The sequence below is a fragment of the Amblyomma mixtum genome, chromosome 1, assembly GCF_055824585.1.
Source record: "Amblyomma mixtum isolate Tamu chromosome 1, ASM5582458v1, whole genome shotgun sequence".
NCBI lineage: Eukaryota > Metazoa > Arthropoda > Arachnida > Ixodida > Ixodidae > Amblyomma > Amblyomma mixtum.
The window spans coordinates 219,949,877-219,976,993 of NC_143012.1; the positions used below are offsets into that span (position 1 = coordinate 219,949,877).

Genomic DNA, 27,117 nt, shown 5'->3' on the forward strand with positions numbered 1-27,117 from the left:
GCCCCACTAGGCAAGTGTGTTACGTCTGCTTCCAGCAAGGACACCGCTCCGACGTCTGCCCCACACCGAACATTATTGTGTGCGGACTGTGCGGAGTTTCAAACCCACCCGACGACCACGAGTGCGCGCCCAAGTGCATAATCTGTGGCGAGGCACACCGGACCGGATCCAAGGAGTGCCGAGAGAGATTGAAAAAAGCAAGACCAAAACCCACAGGAGACAGAGGACGGAGCGACCAACGCGGGCGACCGCCCAAGCGATGGCTCAGCTCTGAGGGAGAGACATCGAGGAGCCGATCGAGGTCCAACTCCTTCCCGCCTCTACCACCAGCCGGCCCACAGGAGGGGGAGAAGCAAGAGAAAAAGAAAAAGAAGAAGCTTTCCCAGACAAGCGGCGGCAAGGTGAGCTGGGCTTCTACCACTGCTTCGCACTCGGTAGGAAAGGGTAGTGACATAAACAACACAAACAACAAAGACAGTCGTGTCACAGAACCGAAGGACGCGAACAGCGATGTGCTCAGACGCGAGCTAGAACTGGCTCGAATCAAACAAAACGAGCTCGAACGCAAAGTTGAGGAACTCACAAAAACACTAAAGGAACAACAGCGGGAACTCGACACGACTAGAGCCCTTCCAAAACGACAACCACAGGCATCGAACGAAGGAGACCTTGAAACACGAATGCAACAGATGATGCAGCAGATGATGCAGGATATGATGCAGCAAATCCAATCGCAAATTCAACAGATGCAAGTACAATTCCAAGGGCAAATCTCAGAGATCAGAAGCGCTTTTAGAAAACAAAAACATACCGAAAACATTAGGGAAAGGGCGTACAACCGTCCAGCGCTAACAGCTTTCGCAAGCGAACAAGGCAACAGCAGTAACGCGTAAACATGATCAATACGTATCGGCAAGAACAAGAATACTTAGATATTTGGCAATGGAACTGCAGAGGCTACCGCAAAAAGCAGGCCCTCTTAAAACAATATATAAACACACAACTCACTCCTCCTGATGTAATTGCGCTCCAAGAGACCGGAATCAAGCCGACCTTACAAGGGTACGAGGTTTACGAGAGTCAAAACGAAGGTAAAGCGGCCGTCCTAGTCAGCAAAACCATTACCGCCATCAGGCACGATACCATCGCCGACACCGACGTTGAACACGCGCTTGTTGAACTTATTCCGAAAAAGCGAAAGGGACGCAGCACGTTCTTACTGAACGTGTACAGCCCGCCGAGACAAAGAAAAGCCAAACTCTTCGAACTGTTTTAAGGAGCGCACAAGCTGGCCAAAGAAAATGCACTCATCATCGTAGGAGATTTCAACGCCATAGACAGGAGTTGGGGATACCAGAAACAAGACATCAAGGGAAGAACATTAGTGGAAGTAGCGGAATACTTTGGCTGCAGTCTAATCACAGATCCTGCGACCCCCACGAGAATCGGGAATAGCGTGAGCACGGACACATGCCCGGACCTCACCTTCGTAAGGAACAGCAGGGAGTCACAGTGGGAAAACATGATGGAAAATCTAGGCAGCGATCACTTTATCCTCCGGACACGAATAGCATCCGACACCATAAGACGCCAGATTGGACAGGCGAAAATCACTGACTGGAACGCGTTTCGCGGGGCTTGCAACAAATCTGAAGGCGGTATCCAATCACTGGAGGAATGGAGCGGCATGCTGAGAGAAACGCGACAACGATGCACAAAAAGTCTAAGGAGAACGACAGCAACGCCTGAAGTAGACGCCCACCTCCTCAGACTATGGGAAGCGAGACGCAGTCTCACCAAAAGATGGCGGAAGCAAAAACACAACAGGAAACTAAAACTAAAGATAGCAGAAATTACGGCAAAGGCGGAATAATACGCGATGCAACTCGCGAAACAAAATTGGGAACAACTCAGCGACTCACTTAGGGGAACTCTAGGCACGGCCAGAACCTGGAATCTCTTAAGAGCACTAATCGATCCGACCAAAATAAAATCAGAAAACAATAAAGCCATCCACCGGTTCATCCACTCCTTCGAGGGATCAGACATCACCCTACTGGAGAAGGCACGAGAAAAATGTTTCGGCGACCACAACCCCCCGCGATACCAAGGAACGTATCGAGGAGCCGAAAACGAGAAACTCGACCGCCCCATAACTGTGGAAGAGGTTTACGCGGCCATAAGAAACACCACCAGAAACACGGCAGCCGGAGCGGACAGAATCGACAACGCCCTAATCCGCAACCTGAGCGACGACCTCATACAAGAGCTCGTCACCTTTCTTAACAAACATTGGGAGGCGGAGACGGTTCCCGAAGATTGGAAACACGCCGAAGTAATAATGATACCTAAACCTGGCAAAAAGCTACAAATTGAAAACCTCAGGCCTATATCACTCCCGTCGTGCCTTGGCAAGCTTTACGAACGGGTTGTGACTTTCAGACTGCAAAATTATATGGAAGACAACGACTGTGTACCACATACCATGTTCGGCTTCAGAGCGAAGCTCTCGACGCAAGACGTTCTCCTCCAAATACAAGAAGATGTCCTGCGAAACGTACCTCGGACGGGAGAAAATGTCATAATGGCCCTGGACATCAAGGGGGCATTCGATAAAGTCAGCCACGAAGCGATCCTTACGGGCCTAGACAACCTGGATTGCGGACGCAGAATCCACGGCTTCGTCAAAGCCTTCCTGTCCGATAGAACTGCCACCATCGGCATAGGAGACCTTCGATCGGAAAAAATTCGCACTCCAAACAAAGGAACACCCCAAGGGCCAGTTATCTCACCCCTACTCTTCAACATAGCTATGATAGGCCTAGCTCGAAAACTAGAGAACATCGAAGGCATCAGGCACGCAATGTATGCTGACGATATAACAGTCTGGACAAACACGGGCTGTCTCGGAGAGAAGGAAGAAAGGCTACAGCAAGCGGCCTCTTGTGTAGAGCAATACCTCGCAGAAAGAGGACTCTCATGCTCGACCGAGAAATCGGAACTGCTGTGAGTCTGGAGAGGCAAGCAAAACCGGACCGTCCCAACAAACGAGGACCTGAAACTCAACGTCTACATAGAAGGGACGCCCATACCCGAAAAGACAACAATAAGAATTTTGGGCATGTGGGTTCAATCCAACCGGCGCAGTACTCACACTTTTACCCTACTGAAAGCAACAACGCTACAAGTCGCACGCATGATCACCCGCATCACCAACAGGCGACATGGCATGCGTGAAGAAGACACACTAAAACTAGTCAGAAGCCTAGTAGTTAGTCGAATTACGTACAGTCTACCCTACCAGTGCCTCAACAAAAATGAAATACAACAAGCGGATGCCCTGCTACGCAAAGCGTATAAGACAGCGCTCCGACTACCACGCAACACGTCTACAGAAAAACTCATGGCCCTGGGATTACAAAACACCTCTGAGGAGCTACGAGAGGCGCAGCTTGAGTCGCAAAAACTCAGGCTGTTGCAAACAACAGCAGGAAGAGCGCTCCTGCAGAGGCTCGGATACCGCGAGCAGATGCGAGAAATGTCGAGGACGGCAACAATCCCCGACGAGCTTCGCAAGACCCTCAAGGTAGCGCCAATACCAAAAAACATGGATCCCAACCTCCATCGAGGCAGAAGAGAAGCGAGGGGCGAATTCATCAAGAAAACATAGGCTCCTCAAGCCACGACCGTGTATACAGACGCGTCTTGGAGAGGAGGAGATACCAAAATCGCTGTAGCGGCGGTGGTCGATTCGTCTTTACGCGAAATGACCAGCGCGTCTCTCCGAGGCTGCACAGCTGCAGAGTCTGAGGAAGTAGCCGTTGCTCTAGCGGTGGCGGAGGGCTATCGAACCGGGCGGTCACTAACAATACTTACGGACTCTCAAACAGCCTGCCGAAATTACATGAATGGCAGGATAGGTCGTTACGCGCACCGTATACTCCTCGCAGCGAGTGACAGAATTAAAAACCGGGAAGAACAAAACGACAAGATCCGACACAAAATTGTGTGGGTACCGGGGCACACGGGGGTGGCAGGGAACCGAGAGGCCGACAGGATAGCTCGAGGATACATTACTTTCCGAGCTTCCGACGAGACCGCGGAACTCGCGCCAGCACCCAGGGAATACTCGGCCATACTACAAAACTATAGAGGCAGAAGAATGCGATATCCCCCACCGCACAAATCCCTCAGCAGAGAGGAAGCTGTCACTTGGAGACAATTACAAACAGGCTCTTTCCCAAACCTACATATACTAAACAAAATGCACCCTACAATATACACGAACAAATGTCCCTGGTGCGACGAAAAACCTACACTATACCACATCACATGGGCCTGCCAAAACATAGACGTGGTCCCCAAAATACAAAACCCGAGTGCGGAGCAGTGGGAGACTCTGCTGCCCAGCGACCGCTGCGAAGACCAACAAGGTCTGGTACAGCGAGCTCAACGGGCGGCAGTGGCCAGCGGAGCCCTGGACTGAGGGCAACCGACCACTGATTAGAGGCGGACGACTTCGACAGAGAAGGCTCCTGGGGGTAGAACCAAGACGTCTCTGAAGATGCCCCCAAACCGCAGGAAAAACCATGAGTGTAAATAAAGTTTTCCCTTCCTTCCTTCCTTCACATTTCATTTTGCAATAGACTAGCTTTAAACTATACCTTTTTGGTTTAAAAATGTACAGCAATTATTCCTCTCCAATGAGCTTTAACTACTAAGTAGCGGAGTTTGTTTCCTCTACCTTCTCTCCTCTAGTGTAGTAGCGCTTACCACACCTGTATGACTGTATAATAAACTAAGCTGTGAGTTATTACACAACTATTGAATAACTCATGCATTGTTCGAAAACATGCAGTTGTTAACCGCCATATTCTGCTGTTTCTTCACAGAGCAAAATTATTGTTATCCCAGACACAGGAAAAACAGAAACGTGAAGAGATCGGAAGAGGGCGGAGTGGGTGAGAGAAAAAACGCGGGTTAATGACATCTTAGTTGAAATCAAGAGGAATAAATGGGCTTGGGCAGGGCATGTAATGCGAAGGCAAGATAACCGCTGGTCCTTAAGGTTTAACGGAGTGGATTCCAAGAGAAGGCGAGCATAGCAGGGGACGGCAGAAAGTTAGGTGTGCGGATGAGATTAAGAAGTTTGCGGGGATACAGTGGCGGCAACTGACAAAGGACAGGGTTAATTGGAGAGACATGGGAGAGGCCTTTTCCCTGCAGTGGGTGTAGTCAGGCTGATGATGATGATGATGATGAGCTTCTTAACTGCTCTGGCGAAACCAGCGCAGTTAAGCACCCTACTGATGGATATGGGTCATTTTCTGTAGTCCTACACAAAGAACCGAAGTACTATCAATCGTGTCGGCTGGAAGAATGGGTAAATGTTTATAAATGGCTCTGTCTGTACCCCTGAGCCGAACGCGAGGGAAAGCTTCGTCACGGAGGAGTCTTAATGGGGAACGATTTGCTCTCGACCAGGGAAGCAGGGGTGGGAGGAACGCCTACACACAGGCCTGAGAGATCAGACTGCGGTAATCCGACTAACAGAAGCAAGACACAAACTTCGGCTGGCAAAGTGCACGTACCCTTCAGTTTGTCTAGTTCGACCAAGTTAACCAAAAAAAGTAGGTCCCGAGGGAAGATGTGGGAATGGGTCTTGTGCCAAGCCCCCACCCTTCCCACTCTCCCCAAATCGTGCGCTCTGGAAAGACTTGCAGCTACGGCTCCTGGCGGAATGTCCGGCTTGGCCGAACACGTAATTGCCATCCTCGACTCAATCGATGCATTGCACAGGTGCCCTAGGGGGGGAAAGAATTAAAACAGAAAGAGGCTTCGCACCTCCCAAACTACCGGCACTAACTGAAGGTTTATTGCAAGAAACACAAAAAAAATATACTCTCCTAACAACCAGGAGCACGCATGATCTACCCCAACAACACTCATAAGATGTCAAAAACAGTCATGATGGTCAAGATACGATATTTCACAGTCATGAACGAGGACGGATGGGGTGCTTACGCATGTGTCGCGGTTTAAATTACAAGTTTAAAAAACGCAGACAACACATGCTGCATTACGATTCATTCCCCAAAGAGGAAACAGACAGCATGTTGGCAGACAGCACGCAACAGTGTCAAGTTATTTTTCGTGACTTATGTTAACATAAATGCGAATTATAAATACGTGAGAAAAGGAACGAAAAAAAAGGAATACACACATGTTTTTAAACGGAAATGTTTTTAAATCTTATTTTCTTACGCATTTTTACCCCTGAACTTAGAAACCCGGTGCTGTCGTGGTGAGTAATGTGCGCTGGGCCTGCCCTGTCATCCACATCTTGTTGAAGCAAGAAAATCTGCTGTTTGGTTGCAAGAAAGATCAACAAACGCTAAGTTTTTCAGGTGCACAGGTTCACTGTGCTTTTATGAAAAGATTATACTTTTCTGCGGACACAATTTGCTGTGGCGAGATTGGCAGAAAGTCTGCGTTCGGTATGAGAGCCTAGCTGCCCATTATGTCCTGTGGGGCAGAAAAGCGGCGATGTCGACTGGCGTTTCGCTCTCTAGAAAAGCACGACGTGAAGGCAGAAGCCTTTGGCGGTCAGTGAAACCTACGTAAGCCGCTTGAGCCTGGCCGCAAATAAACGCAATAATGAAGGCGTTTGCCCGCGGCCTCCCAATCTCAGGGAAAATAGGCGAAAGATACTAAAATGAAGGAAATTATAAAACACAGAAGAAACGGTAACCAGCGGCAAAAGTTGAAAAGAAAAAAATTTGATTAGCTGCATTTTCTTATGATGTTCTATAGGTAGCACTTGTGATGGTGCAAGAAGTCAGTGATGGGGGGTTAAGATGACAGGCCTTCCTGCAACTCCTTCAAGATACTTTCGCTCAGACAACAGGACCCTTCCCGTGGCTCACGTTACTGAGGTTTTTTTTCTTTAATAAACCAGCAGCAGCCTTCCTTAATAGCAAGTGAGCCCGTGTTGTCTTGCTTTTAGTGTTATCTTGGTTTCGTTTCGTTTATGGGGGTTTAGCGTCCCAATGCGACTCAGGCTATGAGAGACGCCGTAGTGAAGGGCTCCGGAGATTTCGACCACCTGGGGTTCTTTAACGTGCACTGACATCGCACAGTACATGGGCCTCTAGAATCTTGCCTCCATAGGAATTCAGCCGCCGCGGCCAGGATCGAACCCGCGTCTTTCGGGCCAGCAGCCGAGCATCATAACCACTGGGAAACCGCGGCGGCTCTCTAGTGTTACCTTTGCAGTGGCAGAAAAACGAAAGTGAAAAGTGTTTAAAAATGTCGTGGCCCACAAAAATTCTACATTTTGCTCACTGCCGGCGAAGCGTTTTGCACTGACATCCTTTGGTTGCGCGGATTCCACGACAATGCGATTGTCGCTCCGAATTAAGGAAAAGCAGATGTTAGTTAACAAGTGCTATACTCTCGACCGAAGGACGACAGCATCCCGAGCGGAACAATAAAGGTTACGTGACATGTGTACCGCTTATTGACTTAAACTGGTAGGTTCGACTATAGGCTCTCCAGATACGGGCAGTTACCAAATGATGCTCTGGCTTGCCAATTTTTTTTTTTTGCGCTTTAGCACACAGCGTCAGCAGAATTCCGAAATTAGAAAACTGATAATGGCTGCATCTAGCGGTAATGTACAAATTTTTCACTCCAACCAAGTACCAAATGGAGATGTTAAAAAAAGATGGCTTTTAAAATATGGATAACAAGCTGCCCAGTTAACGATATCCACCGGTTTACTGAGGTCAGCTACCGCTTCTATTAATGCGCTGCAAAAGCCATCATTGTGTATCTATGAGCCCATTACAATTACTACCGGGCTTCGAAGGACCTACCCGCAAATGTCAGTTGCATCGGGAAGAAGCAAATCACTAACCATACAGTTATGCAGCGGCTATATTTTCTAATTATTCTTGACCTGCTCCCTCCTTTTGCCTCTTTGCTATTGATCAACCTCGTTTTAATAGCAGAGCTGGCGAATGAGAGAACCTACTGGTTATGCTTTGGCGTCACAGGTTGGAGCCGCAAACGATAAAGAGGCAACACGGTAATTTCCCCCCCCCCCCCAATCGGTCATTAAAAACTGGTGCCTAATGCAATTTTCCAGCAGGAACGTCCGTCATATTGACAAATACAATTGCTATTTTTGCTATTTTTCTACATACCGCACCGGGGGCCTAGTCGTTTGAGCATCTGCCTCCATGCAGGAGGTGCTGGGTTCGATCCCCAGCGTGGGGTTCGATCCCCCAGTGCCGCCGGGCACCTACCGCTGATACAACGGGTACAAGCTTTCCCCTACCTGGTGCTCTGCTTATTCAGGGTGAAATGCTTGGGAAAAGTGTCATTGACCCCATCTTGAGTAGAAGAAACAACCTTGTGCCATTGCGCTCTTTGGCCACAGATGGCCTCGAGCAATAAAAATTCATCATCAATATTTTTCTCCCAAAAGGTAGTCTTTGGATTGCTGAAAGCGGCGGAATTGCTCGCGCTAATTGCTCAAGAGGAGAAAATTACTTTGTAAACGAATGATCACCACATTCTCGGGCCACTGTGCGTCCTTTAATAGTTTTTCAGCAACCAACTGCGTGCAAGGCCGTTGCATGTCGGCATCGATGTGGTCACGTCATGGAAAGCACAGTCTACTAAAACATATTCATGCTTGGAAAAAACGGCGATTAGAGTGTGCCTTGTCGTTGGTCTGACCGCCTCTTTGCACTCTTTCCCGTTGCGCAGCGAAAAACGGACAGCCCGAAGTAGTGTTACAAAATGAAAAGGCGACAAAATAAAAATGACTGGTTGAATCTCCCTTTTGTATTCATGTTGTAAATCACTTTTCCCCGTTCACCACTACCACCGTCGATCTGGCTCATTCCTTTGTCTTCTTTTCGCGCTGTTCACGCAGTAGTAGCGCAATTTAAAATTCAGACCAGCTTTCCTGGCAGGAATTCTGTGCCCTGCAGGCATGACTAAACCCGATGAAAATGAACGTGCCATTTTTTTTTGTCCTAAAAATAAATAGCCCCTCTTGCAAATGGAATATGCATTTATATGTAACGTGGTAGGGCGCTAAGATAAAACATACTGCTCTAGTTTGTATTTAAGTTAAGCGTTCTTTAGAGAGAGGGCCACGTACTGTGCAAATGCGGTTCATCCGGATTAATCAAGTTTATTACTCGCGTGCTCACTGTAGAAACCAGCGTTCATAACGTGCAAGATAAATCCGTTACCCGGTAATGAGCATACCATTATAAGTTTCCGTAGCATGCTCTTGGGCATATATAGAACCGTTAAGAATATCCAAGAACTTTGAGCAGCTTGCACGACAATTTCAAAACATTATTATGCGCACTTAATCTTAGGCTCACAATAATTGGCACAGCCATTTTGCAACCATTACTAGAACAGTCGGCCACACGAAGGCTAATTTTAAATTAATGCTTTAAGAGCTGATTTTTCTGAGACCAACATGGCTACTTTTCGAGTAGTCACAAAAGCTACTAAGTGTTCAATCTATGATTCATGTTCATATCTTATTGACTGTTTTTTTTTTCGCACTTATATTTGATGCATACAAATTATTAATTTATCCGTAAGATGATTTATATCTGCGAGCGCATGATCATTTTAATAATTAAAAGACGACTTCAAGAATTTACTATCGTTGCTTTCAAACCTTATGCACTATAAAATGACGTGTCTTACTACAAGAAAAGTAAACATTTCACTTTAACTGTCAGCGCAGTTAATAAACATGAAAATCTCATCTGCTCTCTTAGATGGTAATTTGTTACTGTCAACTCAATACACCAACAATATCCGCCTTTAGACTCAAGATACTTAAGCCAACGCGCAGTTTAATCTTGCCTCCATCGACCGCAGGTCGCCAAGCGCCTCTGCCAGAACCTTCCCGTGGAGGCGGAGAAGTTCGAGACTGTGTCCTGCCTCTTCTCGGACATCGTGGGCTTCACCAACATGTGCGGCAGCTGTGCGCCCATGGACATTGTTCGCTTGCTCAACAAGCTTTACCTGCAGTTCGACAACCTGTCCAACGTGCACGGCGTCTACAAGGTGAAGCGCCATAATCCTTGCTCCCTCGCTCTCAACATTCTCTCAGCTTTTATTGCGAAAGCAATACTACGCTAAGTTTTGAGCCTTCAGCGTGGTCCCGGCGGTAGTCACGTTTGACCTTGAGACGGCCTCCAGTTTGATGACGCGTGGAGGCGCTCGCGTCTGTGACGTCATACCGAGGGGAAATCTGAGCTACCAAGTCGGTTCGTCGGCGCGGTCCCAGCGGTAGCCACGGAGCACCGCAGATCATAGGCAGTAAGAGAGGGGACTGCATTCATTTCGAGGAAAGGAAAGGCGTCTTACCAACTCTGTGGTATAGTGGACACCTCAATAAAACTTAAGCTAATTTCGGCGTTCATTGATGCCTTCTGACATAGACAGCGTTGTAGACTGCGTTGATTTGGAGGAAAGGAAAGGCGCCTTACCAACTCTGTGGTTTAGTGGACACCTCAATAGCACTTTAATCTAATTCCGGCGTTCCGTGCAGCACTCAGGCTTTCACCTTTCACTACTTTAGTCGCTAAAGTTGCTCGTAATTTGCTTTCGCAACCTTCCGGCCTTAACCAAGCTAAGCCTCTGCCAATTTTTTTTCTCGTATACACTTTTTCTCGTACAATTCGAGCACCAGCAAGAGACAGAGAGAATATGGCAAGGAAAATCAAAGAAAAGAAAAATGCACGGAACGTGTCCTGGAACCTGTACACGCATGTAATAAGACCAAAGAAACCAAAACAAGTCCTATCTTCTGCTTTGTTCATGTCTTTCAGTATAAACTGAAAGCGCTTTTGAGTAAGAGAGAGAGATTCACCTGCGCAGAAACGCTCGCCAAGATTTATTGAAGCCCTAGAGATTTCGAGCACTTAAATCGCTGTAGCCATTCGTCACTCGCATTCATCGTCGGACTTATCCGTGATATCCGAAGCGTCAATTCCTAGGGTATACGCTCGTCTTACCGTTGCAGTGAGTACGGCTGAAGGCACGGATATTAAGGCGCAAGCCTTTCTTGGCTCATGAGTGGCATGAACGGAAGTTGTAGACGGAAGTTCGTGGATGGAGGCTGTCCACATGAGCTGTACAGTAAATACAACAAAATGTAAAAGTTGATGAAGAAACAGTTGATAAGCAGCATATAAGTAATAAGCCAAAAATAAAAATAAATAAAAATACATAAATAGAAGACAAAAATGAGAAAACAGCAATTAAATATAGCAGAAAGACAAAAATACACAATAACAAGAAATGAAAATTAAAATATAAAAAGTAACAAAAATTAAAAGAATGAAAAATGGAGGGAGAAAGAGGAGAAAGACAGCCTTTCGCATTCCCGCCATTAGACTTAAGTGCAAACCTGTAACTTTTTGCTCTGGTGAGAGCTAGGAAGAAATCTGCACTAAACTTTCTACCCCTCGTATAGGTGGAGACCATCGGTGACGCATATGTGGTGGTTGCCGGTGTGCCGGATTTCGTGGAAGACCACGCTGACCGCCTGGTTGTCATGGGACTCGACATGATCACCGCCACGAAGAGCGTAATCAACCCAGTTATCGGAGAGCCGATTCAGGTAACACATAATTCAAACATCGCATTGAGGCCGAGGATAATTCACCGGTTACCTCTTACTCTGATACTCGACAGTCCACTGTTTTTGTTGCTTTTTCTGATCGACACATGTCAAAGAAAACTGAGGATAACTCTTCTCAATTTCTGTTCTCTTTAAAAAAAAAACTTTCGCTTTTTCTGGGTATGTTGAGTATTTACCGGCAGCAAAAGATACATTTTTTATGAGAAAGTTGAATTTTAAAATTGAAATGGAGGCACATTGTAATGGAGGCTGACCAGCTTTCTCTCATTTCCTGAAGCGGGCTGTAACTTTGTGAAGAAAATTACTTCGTACAAAAGCCGTTTAGGAAGGACAAAGACTCGAGCAAAATATTAAGATATATGCCCTTTCTTGCCAAGACTTTTGCATCGTTATGGTTAGGCTGCAGCAAATTTTCTTTGTGTGGCCCGGCAGCGCCGAAACAAAGTAGAAGGTCGAAGAAGCAACAGCATGTCTGTAAAATCGTCGAGAGCGTTGCAAAATTGACTGAGAGATATGGATTAAGAAAGTTACTGTCGCTGCAGTATAAATGGATCTCCTAGATTTGATAACTAGTAATGTGTGAAATATTTTTCCACGCCTGATTCTTTATATTCCGTTCGGCTTAGACACCTAGAGTGTTTCTCTGATGTTTCTTTTTACGCTCGAAGGTTTCACCCCTGGACTGGTGTTGCGAAGTCCTATTCACTGTCATTTTGAAACAGTCACAAGTTGAATGCTCCTAATCTACACAAGTGCCTGGAGGGAATGGCCCGCAGCAAAAAGAGCACTAATCTCGTACGCACACTATGCAGTCGCCAGCTTTTCAGTACTTGTGTCACTACTGAAGACGAGGAGCCATTTCTTTTCTTTCTTTAGTGCCATCTGAGGAGGAAGCACAACGAAAGCCCCGTGGAGTCAGTTAACAAGAAAATGGGCTTCTTATTCTTCAAAGCGCTTTAATTTCTCCTATTAAGATTGGCCCTTTTACTGCAAGGTTTCAGAAACTTTAAGCGGTAATTCCTACATTTTTCTTACCGCGCTTCTTCGGTTCGGCGTACGCCGTAATGGGTTTAGCAGCTTACCTCTGTGCTGTAGAGTTTAGACGATCTTTCTACAGCCTTTCATTCTGTGAATTGCTGAGGATGCCTTTCCTCGTTGCAGTTCCTTCAAACTGTGCAAGAAGGCACCACTGCTGTAGTTAAAAGCAGCAGTGATGAACAGGTCGTAAAGTTTCGTTTCATTCATTAAGCGTTATTTCCTTAACGAAAGTTCATAGGCGTCATTAGAAACTGAAAGCGCTACAAAAAGGAGCTGGAACTTCTAGGAGTGGAGTTTTCTCAGATTTCTCAGATGCCAACTTAATGAGCCTAGCTAGACATGAAACTACACACCCAACAGCGTCAAACTGCCGTACTTCGGGGCTATCGACGCTTTTCGAAGCCTGAGCGCTTGAGAAAAGCTACGGGGAAAAATCACTTGATATGAAGTAGCAGCCAGTATTAAAATAAGAAAGACGGGATTGTCGGTGTCACAGTTATTTACCAATGTCTTTTAAGCAACCCCCATAATGATTATTGAACTCGGAGCTAAGCTTCGCGCTGTTGCTAGTGCGCGTATAGTGGATTTTTTTTTTAATTTTGAGAGAAATGATTGTGGTGCTTGCTTTGTTATCCGGCGCTGAGTTATTAAGCATGTATGCACTTTACCTAGTCATCCTGATCGCAAAAAACGCACCGACTTTTTTCTGCTGCCAATTAGTGCCATGAATTGCGACGTCGTTGAAGTTTCGTAAGTAGCGCAGACTCCTCCATTTAGTGTTATCGCTCTGTGGGATCAAGTTTGTACTCCATACAGGACACAAATCTTTATGCAGATGCGTATTGGTGTGCACACTGGCTACGCGACGGCCGGAGTGGTTGGGAAGACAATGCCACGATACTGCCTCTTCGGCAATACAGTCACTCTTGCCAACAAGACCGAGAGTCTATCGAAGCCTTCTAGGGTCAACATCACCGAGGTGGCCAGGAGGTGAGGTGATAGTGCATTGTTTACTTAATTCCCTTCACTGTGGTAGAGCATGTACACCAAGCCTGAGCTATCCTGAGCGTGATGGAATGAAATAACAGTGAAATCTATCATCATAAGGCGATAAGTAAGCACAGTCTCTGTCGTGCTCGGTGTGGATGAGATAGGGAATACTGCGGAGTCTACCTGAAGACAAAGCGGTGCATAGTGTTTTGTAACCGAACTGGAAGACACCATCGTCGTATTTAGATGCTGAATTACTCGTTGAAATATTGCCCGTCGCTTGGTTTATTTTTCTACCTTTAATGAGTTTTCTGGCACAACGTATAAGAGAATTCAAGAGGCTGTAAGGATTTGTAACATATAAGAGCTTCCTTTGGTATCGTTATAATAACTTTTATCGTCCTGTATACTTTTTTCCTAGCGTGCAATAATCAACCCGGCATCTTTTTTTACCAGTGTACTAATCTGAAGGGACATAAGTAAACCACGTGTAACTTATGCCACACCGTATTCCACACACAATCATTATCGCTGGTGAGCTGCGTGCTGTGGTCACCCCGCATGACTATTATACGTCTCACTTAAAAACGGGCTTTTAAAGCGAAGCTCGCAAAGGGAAATTCGTGTTCAGCTTTCACGTTGTGTCACCCCAGGCTCACACCAACCTGGGCAGGAAAATTAAGCTTTCTCTTCATCGTTCTCGCTTTCTCTTTTTTTTTCACTGGCTGAATAACAGGACGCACAGTAACGCCCTGCCCTTTGAGTTTCTTTGATTCTCCAGAAAACATGGGCATGGTTCAATATTGTTTCCCTAATAGGCCTTTCTTTACTCTATTTTATTTTTCTGCAGGATACAATATGCTTCTTGCGACCACTCCAAACGGTCCAACACGCTTTCACGCAGTAGAGAGGGGCGTACCACAGGGAGCGGTGCTCAGCCCTCTCCTGTTCAATATTGCCCTTATACACATAAGAAGAAACCTTCCGCGAGGGGTCCGTATAACAATTTATGCTGATGATATCCGCATCTGGACCGCATCACGTTCGCGCTATATCACCCAGCAACGTCTACAGAGAGCGCTATTGCACATTTCGATGTACCTGGCTTCCAGAGGTCTTCGTCTCTCGCCAGAAAAGAGTGTTGCAATGGCGTTTACAAGAAAAACGATGACCCGATATCCGCTGCTCCTAGGCGGACGATCGCTACCATATGTACAATCTCAGCGATTCCTGGGTGTTGTAATCGACTATAATCTGTCATGGACACCTCAGATCAAAAAACTCCGCGAGAGGATCACTGCAGCATCGCAAGTGTTTAGGTTCATGGCGGGAACAAGGTGGGGTAGCAACTGCCGATCAATGCTTCTGCTTGAAAAAGCCTACGTTGAAGAAACCTTGCGCTACTGTCTACCAGTGTTTCAAAGATTATCTACGTCAAGCAATAAGTCTCTCGTTGCCGCACGGAACAACTGCCTGCGAATATGCCTTGGCCTCCCAAAGGGTTCCTCTGCATCAGGAACAGTAGCGGAGGCAGGATGTCTCCCACTAGAGGTGATTGCCGCCCAGGAAACTATGCGTACCCATCTCCGCCATGTTCTTCAAGGGAAGAAGCACTTCCTGCACCGTGTCCACCTAACTCACAGCAACTCTAGCTTTGGCCAGGCAGTGCAGCTCCTGCCCATCCCTACTATTAATCAGCCACAGAAACTACTACCTCTGACCTTTCCTCTATGGACACTCTCTCCTCTAAAGGTGAAGAAGTTTGTTCCAGGTGTGAATGCAAAGAGCCGCATGCCACAGGCAGCTCTTCTGCAAACTACTCTCGCCTACTTAACGGAGGAATATAGGCAGCACACCCATATCTCCACCGATGGTTCAACTACTAAAGAAACCTCTTCATGTGGCCTTTATGTGCCTTCAACAGGCCATGCCCTTTCTTACCGGCTGCACCGGAGGACATCCTCTACGACAGCTGAGCTTCACGGCATTAAGGAAGCTGTTTCTTACATCCTGCGCCGAACCGCCGGCCGTTGGGTTATCTTCACTGATTCGAAAGCATTTCTGCAGATCCTGGCCAACCTGCTGAAGAAAACGAATCACCAGCCAGTTTCCCTGGACATCGGATATCTACATCATTTAGCTATTGCCGCAGGCCACTGCATAACATTTCAGTGGGTACCTGCTCACTGTGGCATTCAGGCTAATGAAAAAGCAGATGAAGCGGCCCGTAAGGGCCACCAACATCGGAGATACATTAGAACTTTTTTTACGAAATCTGATGCGTCCCAGGTGGCCAAAAGTTTTTCTTCCGAAGAAATGTATCGGCTTTGGAGTTTGCCGACATATCAGTACCAATTTCTTCACTCAATCGACCCACATCTTAGATCAAGACTCTCACCCAGAATTCCTCGACATCTGGAAACACTTTATCATCGACTTCGTCTTAATGCTGCATATACAAACGGCTTACGATACCGTTTTAGACAAATGGACAGTCCGCACTGTGACAACTGTGCCGCGATAGAAACTGTGGAGCATATCTTGCTTGAGTGCCCTGCATATGCCAACGAGCGTGCGTACTATGAACATTGCATGCAGAAGCTCTGCTCAGTGCCCCTTACAATGGACAAAGTTTTAGGTCCCTTAGGCCTTAGGCAACAGAGACTTGCAATGACTTTTCTATTCACATATTTAAAAGACATTGGACATCTTGATAAGCTTTAAACTCACTTGCACGTCACCTTCATGCATTCTTCATGCAGTGAACTTCGTCAGCCCATTTGACGGACTATGCACTCCATCACTCCATAGGTTACATCAATTCTCGCCATTGCATCCTTAGTACCCATTTCATGGCCGCATTTTATCTTCGTTTTTTTTTACCTCTTCCACTCTGCTCTCCTTCTGTCTTTATCTCCCAAATTCCCCTCCCTACGCAGAGTAGCATGCCAGCGATTTTTAAGCGCCGGCTAAATTCTCTGCTCTTCATTAAAGAGTCTCTCTCTCTCTCTCTCTTTTGGTGAACGAGAAACGGTAGCAGGGACATATTCACTGCAGTTTGCAACATTAGCGTTCTGCATTCGTGTTAGCTCGCCCAGCTCTAAAGCAGCAGTCTTACATGGCTACAAGCTAGGCGGAAAGGAGTAACTGCGCTTAAATTTGGATCTCTTAAAACCATCAAACGCCGAAAAATTCCAAACCGGTTAATGAGTCTTTGACCGGTGCCTTCATCAAAAAGGGATAAAATCGAGCTGTAATTCGCTGCAGCTGTGTACGAGATCTTCAAAATCGTAAAGTATTCACTCGTCGCTGTATCCACCCTTTAAGCCGGCCTTATGTAATATCCCTACCCTTTATGCTGTTTTTACGCACACTTTTTCAGATAAAACTGTCGTGTCCGGTCGCTGTGTTGAATGCAGCGAAAGACGCACACGGTACTTTAAGACTTCGTTTATTTAAAGCCGATGAGGGTGCGACCAGCGTCGACCGAGGCAGGAGCCGAACTGGCCGCCCGAAGAAAGGAGGGAGCTGAGAAGCGTCCACGGGAGGGAGTGGCTTCCCAGAACAGGAGGAGGGTGCGGGGGCGCACCGTGGGGGGCATCTGGTGACAGCGTGCGACGAAGGGCAAGCGGTCGTTAGGAGGAGGATTGAGTGGTCGTTAGGAGGAGGATGCGAACTGTCGTTAGGAGGGGAATGCGAGTGGTCGTTAGGAGGGGGCGCACACACACAAAAGCAATAAGGGGGGGACACAACACTTCCTTCCCCCTTAGAAAGTTGCCTGGTATCGTGCAGGGGGTCGGCGCTCACGCGTGGAGGCGCGCTGGCTTTGTGCGCTCGGGGGAGAAACACTTGTAGGCTGGCTGTTGTTCGCTGTGTCTCCTGGGTCTGTCCTGGGCGAAGTCTCTTCTTCCGGGAAGGGGTGCCAGGCTATGTGGGAAAATGGTGCACGTGTTCTATCCGCTGGCGGACAGCTCTCAGACGGCGTCGTAAATCTACGCAGCTGGTTGAGATGTCGGCGTGCTACTGTGCCATGTATGTTGACGAGCCAAGAGCGCAGGCCTATGCGTCTGACAATTGTAGCTTCCTCCCAGCGTGGCTTTTTCAGAAACTGTCGGGCGAGGACGCGCTGCCCCTCATTAAGCGTGCCGCAGCGCGGAATTGCTTTTTCTTCCCGGAACGTCTCTGCCTTTGGCTCGGGGATGATGGCTGTGAGCTGGGTTCGCATTTCACGCTCGAACATCATTTTCGAGGGGGTCTGGCCTGTTGTGCTCTGAACCGTCGTGTGCTGCTTGAAGAGAAAGCGCGCAAGGCGGCGCTGCAGTGAGCCTGTCTGATCTCTTTCAAGGGCGCGTTTTAGCTCGGCTACGTAGCGCTCGGCTTGTCCGTTTGTCGCTGGGTGGTAGGGGGCCGATGTAACTGATGAGATCCCGTTGTCGCGATAAAACTTGAGGATCTCCGCAGACACAAACGGTGTTCCGTTGTCCGACACTACCTTGCGCGGCAGGCCGAACGTTGCAAATAGTGATCGGAGGTTGTCAATGACTGCTGCCGAAGTCGTCTGTCCCATTTGCCTTATCTCAAGCCACTTTGTGTAGGCATCTACGACCACAAGGAAAGTGCAGCCCTCAATTGGTCCTGCAAAATCAATGTGCAGTGTGTGCCATGGTGTGTCTGGCTTTTCCCATTCTGGGACAGGAGCTTTCGGCGGGGCGCTCCGGCTGCTCTGGCAAGGCTTGCATTCTCGCACCACTGTTTCGATGTCGTTGTCAATGCCAGGCCACCACATGTAGCTTCTGGCACACTTTTTCATTGCAACGATGCCCCGATGTCCGGCGTGGATGAGAGACATAGCTTGTGCGCGTAGTTCTCTCGGCATCACAACTCGGGACCCAAATATGATGCAGCCACGATGGGTGCTCAACTCTGTAGCTCGCCTGCGGTAAGCGTCGAAGTTGTCCCCTTTTAGTTTATGCACGTTGCCTTGTTGAACAGCTGTGTAAACTAGCCGGAGAGCTGCGCACTTCTGCGTAGATGCTGCAACTGTGCCTGCTGTAAGCGGAGGTTCTGGCAGTGCTTCGAACATCAGAACGTCTCCTGGTGGAAATGGTTCGTCAACAGTTGCGTCTAGTGGCAGACGGCTTAGCGCATCGGCGTTTTGATGTTTGCCGCATATCATCATGCCTAGTGGAGAAAACCAGTTTCTCCCTAGAAGGCTTGATCCTGTGCCCTTCACAACAAGCAGAGGTAGCGTATGGGTCTGGCCGTTGTAGTTAACCTGCACGTTGGCAGAGCCCAATAGTGGCAGATTCTGTCCTGACCACGTTCGCAGGTGCGTGTCGTCTTGTTGCAGGGCGGGTGCGTCAGATGGCCATGAAGTTCGGAACGTGTCCTCACTGATCAGAGTACAGGCTGCGCCGGAGTCCACCTCGAACTTAATCAGCTGGTGATGTACGCTTACTTCTGTAAAAATCTTCGGTCGCGTGCCGAGATTCATGGTGTTCAGGTCGTACAACACAGATGGTGTTGCTGATGTTGCTCCATGGAGATCAGATAGCGGCGTATTCTCTGAGGCGTTGACGCTGTGATTAGGCTGGGAAGGTGACTTTATCTTGGCAAGTCTCCGTTTCGTAATGCATGCTCTTTCGATATGCCCTCGCTTGTGGCAAAAATTACACGTGGCTGACTGGAATCGACATCCCTGTGGGTTGTGTTGGTCGTCACACCGCCAGCAGCGTTGTGCCTTTTTGACCGATTTTACAACAACAGAAGGCTTGCGCACCTGGTTGCTTGTCTGGTGTACCGGCTCGGTGTTCCGGCGAATCCCTCTCTGCTGGTGACCGGCGCTCTCCGCTCGAACGGCGATGTCGTAAGCTTTGCTGAATGTGAGGTCCTTCTCAGCGAACAGGCGCTGCTGCAGTGACTCGTCACTCAGTCCGCACACAAATCTGTCGCGTAACATCACGTCCAAGGGAAGCATGGTGGTGTTAGCAGAAGAAGCTGCGTCTCCCTCCTGCCCGGTAGCTGTTGTCGACAGCGTTCCAAAATTGCAGTCGGCAGCGAGCTTCTTGAGCGCGGCTACGTAGGCGCTCACAGTTTCTCCTCCCAGTTGATCTCGTCGTTGGAAGCGAGCCCGGCTGTAGACCTCGGATGGCCTTGGGTCGTAGTGCTTTTGCAGCGCTTTTACGATGTCGTCGTAAGACACTGCCGCTGGTGTGCTTGGCTGAATAAGGGCGCAGACAGTATCGTAGGTCTGCTCCCCGCACAGCGTCAGCAGGTTGGCCCTCTTCAAGGCTGGGTCTGTGATGTTGTTAGCTTCAAAGTAGAACTGAAGGCGTCCAACCCACGATGACCACGATGAGCCGTTGAATTCTGGTATCTGATTGGGAAACCCTCGCGTAGCCATGGCTTGTCAATAGCGTTGCGTAGCGCGGGTCGAATCGACTTTCTCGTCGCCACTGTCGTGTCCGGTCGCTGTGTTGAATGCAGCGAAAGACGCACACGGTACTTTAAGACTTCGTTTATTTAAAGCCGATGAGGGTGCGACCAGCGTCGACCGAGGCAGGAGCCGAACTGGCCGCCCGAAGAAAGGAGGGAGCTGAGAAGCGTCCACGGGAGGGAGTGGCTTCCCAGAACAGGAGGAGGGTGCGGGGGCGCACCGTGGGGGGCATCTGGTGACAGCGTGCGACGAAGGGCAAGCGGTCGTTAGGAGGAGGATTGAGTGGTCGTTAGGAGGAGGATGCGAACTGTCGTTAGGAGGGGAATGCGAGTGGTCGTTAGGAGGGGGCGCACACACACAAAAGCAATAAGGGGGGGACACAACAAAAACTAACTGCCCTGCACCTAATTCACCAGTGCTTAGTTTTTGTTTGTTTTTGTTTTTACCAGGTGGTGTTGTCTACCAGACCGCTCAATGAGTGCAGCCACTCAATGTCTTCAAAAGCACATACACATTTACGTGTTCGATGAAGGGAAGAGCTGGATTTCTGGCTTCATAAGTGTGTTTTGGATTTCTGGTCTCTTTAGAAAGGCCCGCAATAGAGCGTCAGATGAGTTGTCTCCTCTTTCCAAAATTACTTCAGAGCGACCGCTGAGAGGAAGGGCCCTCCAGCCCTCGGTTGTGGATTTTTCTAGTTTAATCATAGTCAATGTACGCTTACAAGAAAGATTCTCAGTGTGCAATAATATCCTGGTAAAAGAAAGAGCGCTTGCGAGCTGCGAACACAGTTTTCATTCTGATTTCACCCTTCATCAAAGATTCTCCCCAACTGAGAAGCAAATACATATCAGAAGAGTTCGGTTATTCTTGTTCCACCGCATTTTCATATTACATAGCCTCAGCAGTTTGAAGGAATAATAGATGATTATTGCGATATAGAATCGAAGAGTCCTCCTGAAGAAAAAGAAAAATCATTTTTAATGAAAACATGATTAACTCCTTCAAACAGAAATACATCAGTTTTTTGAGCCGTACTTCGTGAACGCCCGAGGCACAAAACCTAATTCTCCGCAAGTAATTACGAAACCGAGCGTGGCTTCAGCAATCTCTTTATATTCGAGCCGACGAAGGCAATTAGAAGCTCTTGAATTTATCATTGTAGCATGAGAAAGGCGCCTAAGCGAATCTATGTCGTTTCATAGAGCAGCCTCGGCCTGTCTCGGGGCGGTCAGCGATCAGCGCGTATGGGGTCTTCGGGTTTTGGGCTGCACCAAAGCATGGATAAAGCAATGTGTACGAGTGATAGGACAGCAGCTATGAAGTCGAGGTTGTTTCTCAAAGTGCTGAAGGTAATCAGTTCAAGTAACTGTTCTCTTTGGCAAAGTGGAAACTCATGATGAGAGCTAGCAAATGCTTTCTTAGAATATCAGTATTTCGAAAATAAGTATCAGAAATTTCTTCTGTCGCCTTTTCACAAAACGCTTTCTTTTCCTTTCTACAGGCACACCTAGAGGGCGTTCTCTCGTGTAAGGCTACCTAATAATGAGAAAGTGAGCTCCGAGCATTTATGCCAAAATAAACATGTTTCATGAACAACTTCATGAGTATAGCACCAACGAGAAGGGGGTAGCGGCAAGTATCATTCGTGTCTCAGTTTTTTTTTTGTTCTGCAGTGACTGTTTTAGGCACCTTAGCGACATTGGTGTCAGTATAGACCATTTCAGACATCATCTCCCAGGGTGTATAGCCGCTGCACTGTCTTATTCAGCCCTCGTTGCATACGTGAAGTTTGATGGTGACTTTGGAGCCAATGAAATCGGCGTCCACTCGCGAATGAACGATGCTCCGTCAGGTGGGAAAACTTTTTTTAACCTCGATTTCCGGCATTCTGCGACAGGAACTCGATCTGTTCTGCACGCTAGGGTGTCGAGAGGAGCAACAAAAGTTTTTGACGGCCTACAAACAATGCCGCAAGGCCCAAATTCTACGTATTTGGTAAAACAGGATACCAATTATCGAACACGCTTTAACTTTGATGTAATTATCTTTGGTTCCTCATTAAGAGACTAAAATGCAGAAGATAGAAATGCCCATAGGTAGAACAGACTGTTTCAGCTCTTGTTTTATAATCAGTCTGCTGCGAAGAAAGCTGAGCACAAAAATGTACGTATAAAATTTCGTTCTATTTACGCTATCTTTCGTAAATCCTTAAAACTGAGTGAAAGTTGTGTGCGAAGCGCAGAAGTTTCGCTCTGTCGTCTGGTCGAGATGTTCGATTTATAGCACTATATTAAAAATCATCAAATCACTAAATAAGCATGAAAAATTTTTAAACTGAGCCAAAGCTGTATGCTATGCGGTGCGCTTTGTCGTTCGGTAAATATGTTGAATTTATAGCATTACGTTGTATACGGGTTTCTCTGAGTTTAATGGTTGATGCGGAATCCTTTAGGAGGACTTCAATTTTTACTGTTCCTGTACTAAATTGCATGCTTGAAACAATTCCTGTGTGTAACGTGGTGGTATAGTGGATCGTAACTGTACTTGAGCGTCACTCGCAGCTTCGGATCCGATGCATAGAATATGTCAATATTATTTCGACAAAAAGGTCGCGCCACCGTCTATGCAAGTTCTTAAAGAGCACTTCATTGACAGCGGGAACGCTGGGAAGCCGAGGTTTCTTATTTGGCTTACCTTGAAGTTCGGTCGAAAACGTAGATGCTGCTCCTGAATCGGCAGCTCCACCGCTGTGCACCTCGATGGCCTCGTCGATTTCATATCTTACGTCTTCACGCGGCTGTTTAGTTGTATTTCCAGTTAAGTGTTGCTTGTTAACATGCGGTCCATTTCAATATTCTGGTTAATTATAGAGCGTTACCTTCTTAACAGCACTATCCCCTCCAGCAACAATCCCAAACGAAGTTTCCAGCTTGTGAAAGTGAATAAATAATTAAGTATAAATGCCCATTTATTTTACGCTTTCCTCGAGCCAGGTACACAAACAGAATGATTGTCTCATTAATTACGCTGCCTTTTATTCCCCTAAGTTCTCTTGCTTTCCCTGCATCTGGTCACTATCTCGAGATGGTTGTCCATATAATATCACGTTATCTCATAGCAAAAGTCACGTTACCCGTAGTCCTCGATCACATGGTGCTACTGAATTGATCTGGCGCCAATTTGTTGAGACACTTGTTGATTTTCTGATAAACACCTGACATGACCAGTCAGTTTTTCTACGCATGGCATACACACGATGACCACCGTGCACCACTCGACATCCTCATACAGCCAATAATAAAACTCGAAACAAATCACGTGAACGTAGCTTTAGTCTTTTTGTTCTTGCCCTATGTTGGAGTGGCACATACCCAGAGTGGGGGTCTTGTTTCCTGCGCGCAACCGTTTTTTTTTCCACAACATCCGGCTGTGGTTACGCATAAACAGGCATGTCTTTTCCCTGCACTTCATTTTTTTCTTCTGTCTTTCCACCCGAAGGCACCTGCTGAAGCCGGACTACGTCTTCGAGGACAACCTGGACGTAGGTGAATTCCCACTCAAGTGCTACCTGGTTGACATGGCTTCACGTGGAGCCACGGAAGCCGAGCCAGCGGCAGCGGGCGAGCAGTCTGCTGACGACAGCATGCTCCTGTCCCCGTCATCGTCGCCCATTAGGCGGTTATCCGCTGTCACCTCGCCGACTTTGGACGTAGACGAGGTACGGGTAGTCTTACGGTGGGGCTTACGTATTAATGTTTCGTTTTGTTAATTTTTTTCCCTTGCGCGGAATTTTCGGTTCCAAATTAGGCGGAAAAGAAAAATGGAATCTTGTCAAGTTTGCATGAGACCTTTAGAATTAGAAGGCAAATTATACGATTTTTGGCAACCAAAGAAAATTTTGCCTGACTTAAGAATCACCGCATCGGTAAGGCGGAAACCCGGCTACAAATTCAAAAAAAAATATAGAACAACACAGTCACTGTGGAAACCATTTCCTAACGGATGCCTCAAAGTTCTTGCTCTCAAAATACTTACTAGCGCTGGTACAGCACAAAGCCTTCATATGCCCTCCCTTTCAAAAGAAAGCCGATACGGTGACAGCATTGGGCAACAGCGTGCCGTACGTTACCTCGTCAATAGCGGGTTCGCATGTCGTAGCTTCGTCGTTCCATTGATTACAGCCGTTAATGTATGATATCATTTAGAGCAATAACATGTAGGGTCTCTGGAAAACATTATCAATTAAACGAAAAGAAGATGGGTTCCTATTTGTTCGCGCTTATTTATATACCTAATAAGTCCAATTCCTCAGTACACAGCGCAATAAGAATGCTCCACTTCGAGGCGTTGTCAATTCGCCCTCACCCTGTCGTCTGCTGTCCGTCCTTATAAGCTAAGCATATGGAGCGATTGCCGCAGACAGGCTGTGGTTTTGTGATATGTGATTTTGCTTAAGGTACGAAGTTTATGTGAAAGCGAAGTAGCTTTCCTGCGTAGGCTTACGGCTATGCTTCTGCGGTTTCTAATGGCTATGTACCCCTTCGTTTACTCCATATATCGCGTCGCTAATTTCGCCTTTTCTCTGGGCGCAAATGCAGCACTATCTCGAGGGACGCGTTTCTGACCGTGCCGCTGCATCAGCAATACCCTATATGCTGTGCCGACCATCTTAATCGCACGTTAGCCTCCCATACCTTTTGCTGGATGGCCTATACAGCATTATAAACCAGACTCTATTGTTTTCCCGGTTCCTGAAGTTATCGCATTGGCCATAAAACGGACTGACCTATTTGAAAGTAAATACGGTGGTCAGGCAGAGCTCACAATAGCATATGTTGTAGAAGTTACGGACGAGATACGAACTAATGCTATAGTAATGTACATTCTCTCATTTTATTGTGTTAAGGTGCGCATTCTGTTTGAAAAAAACTCGAACGAGAACACGGACCAACCTTTTTCTTTCGCACGTACTAGCCTAAGGTGGTGGTGCTGGCCGACTTGTTTCATGAGGCACCCTAGCTTGTAATACATGGTGGATCGCGGAAAAAAAGACGGGCAATTCGACTACATTTTTCGAAATTTTTGCCTTGAAGACCTCATCTTGGTGTGATGACTACTGAATAGGTTTGCAAAGGAGCGCAAGAGAAAATGTAGGATATTTATAAACTGCTAGAAGCAACATGAGGAATTATGTTTATAGGAGAGAATTTTTGGTTACTGCACGTGACAGCACTGATTTACGAAAGACTGAAGGTTTGCGCGACTTTTAGCGAAAACCACACACGCAGAACAGTCATTCTTCCCTTGAAGCGGTATATAAATATGAGCAGCAAATTAATGAGGATTCCTAGCGAGTAAACTATTAAAGGCACGTTAGAACAGTGTATGCGTAGGGTTTCCAATCCCTATTCTTGGTTAAGCAGCCGAAGAACGTGCTTCGGTAAAACAGTTTGCTGATTATAGTGCAGCGCGATTTTAACCCCCCATAAGACCTAATCTTTCAATGCAGAATTTGTGAATTTCAGAACTTTTGTTTCCTCTTACAGATTGGCTTGTTCATCAAGAGTCGATTGAACTGCAGTTATGTCGGGTTCGAGTCCTCGAGCACTAAGAAAGGAAAGCAAGAGGAATTCCCGCCTGAGGCGCCTAGTAACAAGCCTGATCTACCTCATGCAAAGGAAGTGGACAACAGGCATACGTTGTCTACACCCCTTGGTGCATTATCGTCATTTCTCACGGACATCGCCGCAGCGGTCACGGAAAATGCGCCTAGTCTAGCTACCGGTCGCGACCGCGAGGAACTGCCTTCCCTACAAGGCGAAAAGGACGAGAAGAATTCGGCCCCCAGCGGAAAGTCTTCGTTCTTTGGCTTCACGTGGAGCTTGCCATATGTAAACAGGCCAAGGAAAAGCGAAGACGATGCTACTCGCAGTCCGTCACGAAGGGCCGGCTCTAGGGAGCATGGTGAAAGCAGCGGTACAGATCGGCCCTCGGGCAGTGCGGACGGGAACGAGGGCAAGCAGCAGTGCCCATTTTTTCGGTTCCGAACGAAGGACAGTGCAAGTAAAGAAGCATCCCCGCAAAAAAGTAGCGGCAACAGAGTGCCAACAGCATTCAGTGATAGCCAACAGGGTCCCGCGTCCTCACGGGAACCCGACGTCCGCAAGAGGGACAGTTTTTGGTCGCGAGTCATCTTCCCATCCTGAGAGCGAGTGTGGCCCCACTGTGGGTAGCGTACTTCTTCTTCCCTTCAGAAAGAAAAGTGCGAGACGATACTGTGTCTTCCGTACCCTTGTGAGACATCTCACTCCCATCAGCGGCCACCCGGTCACCCTACCTCCTCCCCGTGCCAAGGACTCCGACGGCAATGAGCAAGCAGGGTTCCTCCATCATTGCGTGGTGGCCTTAAGAGTATTCCTCTACCGCACAGCTGAGATCAACAACTAGCCGAGAAGCTGGTCGAGACTTTGAACCACAATCAGGTGCGCTTTCTCAACATATTTTTTTTTTTTTGCCTTTTGTTCTCTGACCCTAAAAACAATTATAACGACCCATTGAGAGGTTTTGATCGTATATTTAAGGCGATTGATAAGAGTATACGTTCCTAAGCAATTTACCTTTTGTAAACTTCAATAGACTACTAGGTTATAGTTACTCTCCTTTATTAAAATGTTGCCCTAACGCAGAATGTGCAATCTTACAGCGGCCGAAATATTCGAGCCATGATAGCAAGTTGATAGAATTAGGAACGATGCATCTGCGTCCTCTTCTTCGTTTCACGTTGATGACATCGACTAAATACCTTCTATTGCACATTTTCATGACTTTTACTCTTGCCTACAAGCGACAGAGTCCGCATGATGGGTGTTTTCTTAGTGGCACAGAAAAAAACATTGATAATGAAACATAATGCACACCCTCTCCATATATCGCCAGTACTCGCCGTTTGCAGGGTTGCCAG

The 27,117-nt window shown here is 47.3% G+C and overlaps 1 protein-coding gene across 1 annotated transcript in view; it reads left to right on the top strand.

Moving 5' to 3' along the window:
• LOC149370943 (guanylate cyclase soluble subunit beta-1-like) overlaps positions 1 to 26,632 on the top strand; it is a 129,143-nt gene extending 102,511 nt beyond the window's left edge. The window contains exons 8-12 of the mRNA XM_089563870.1: positions 9,922 to 10,110; positions 11,525 to 11,671; positions 13,566 to 13,720; positions 23,655 to 23,874; positions 25,703 to 26,632. Coding sequence (XP_089419996.1) covers positions 9,922 to 10,110; positions 11,525 to 11,671; positions 13,566 to 13,720; positions 23,655 to 23,874; positions 25,703 to 26,362 — 1,371 coding nt within the window. The 3' untranslated portion in view covers positions 26,363 to 26,632. The remainder of the gene's footprint in view (positions 1 to 9,921; positions 10,111 to 11,524; positions 11,672 to 13,565; positions 13,721 to 23,654; positions 23,875 to 25,702) is intronic.
• The last annotated feature ends 485 nt before the right edge of the window (positions 26,633 to 27,117 follow it).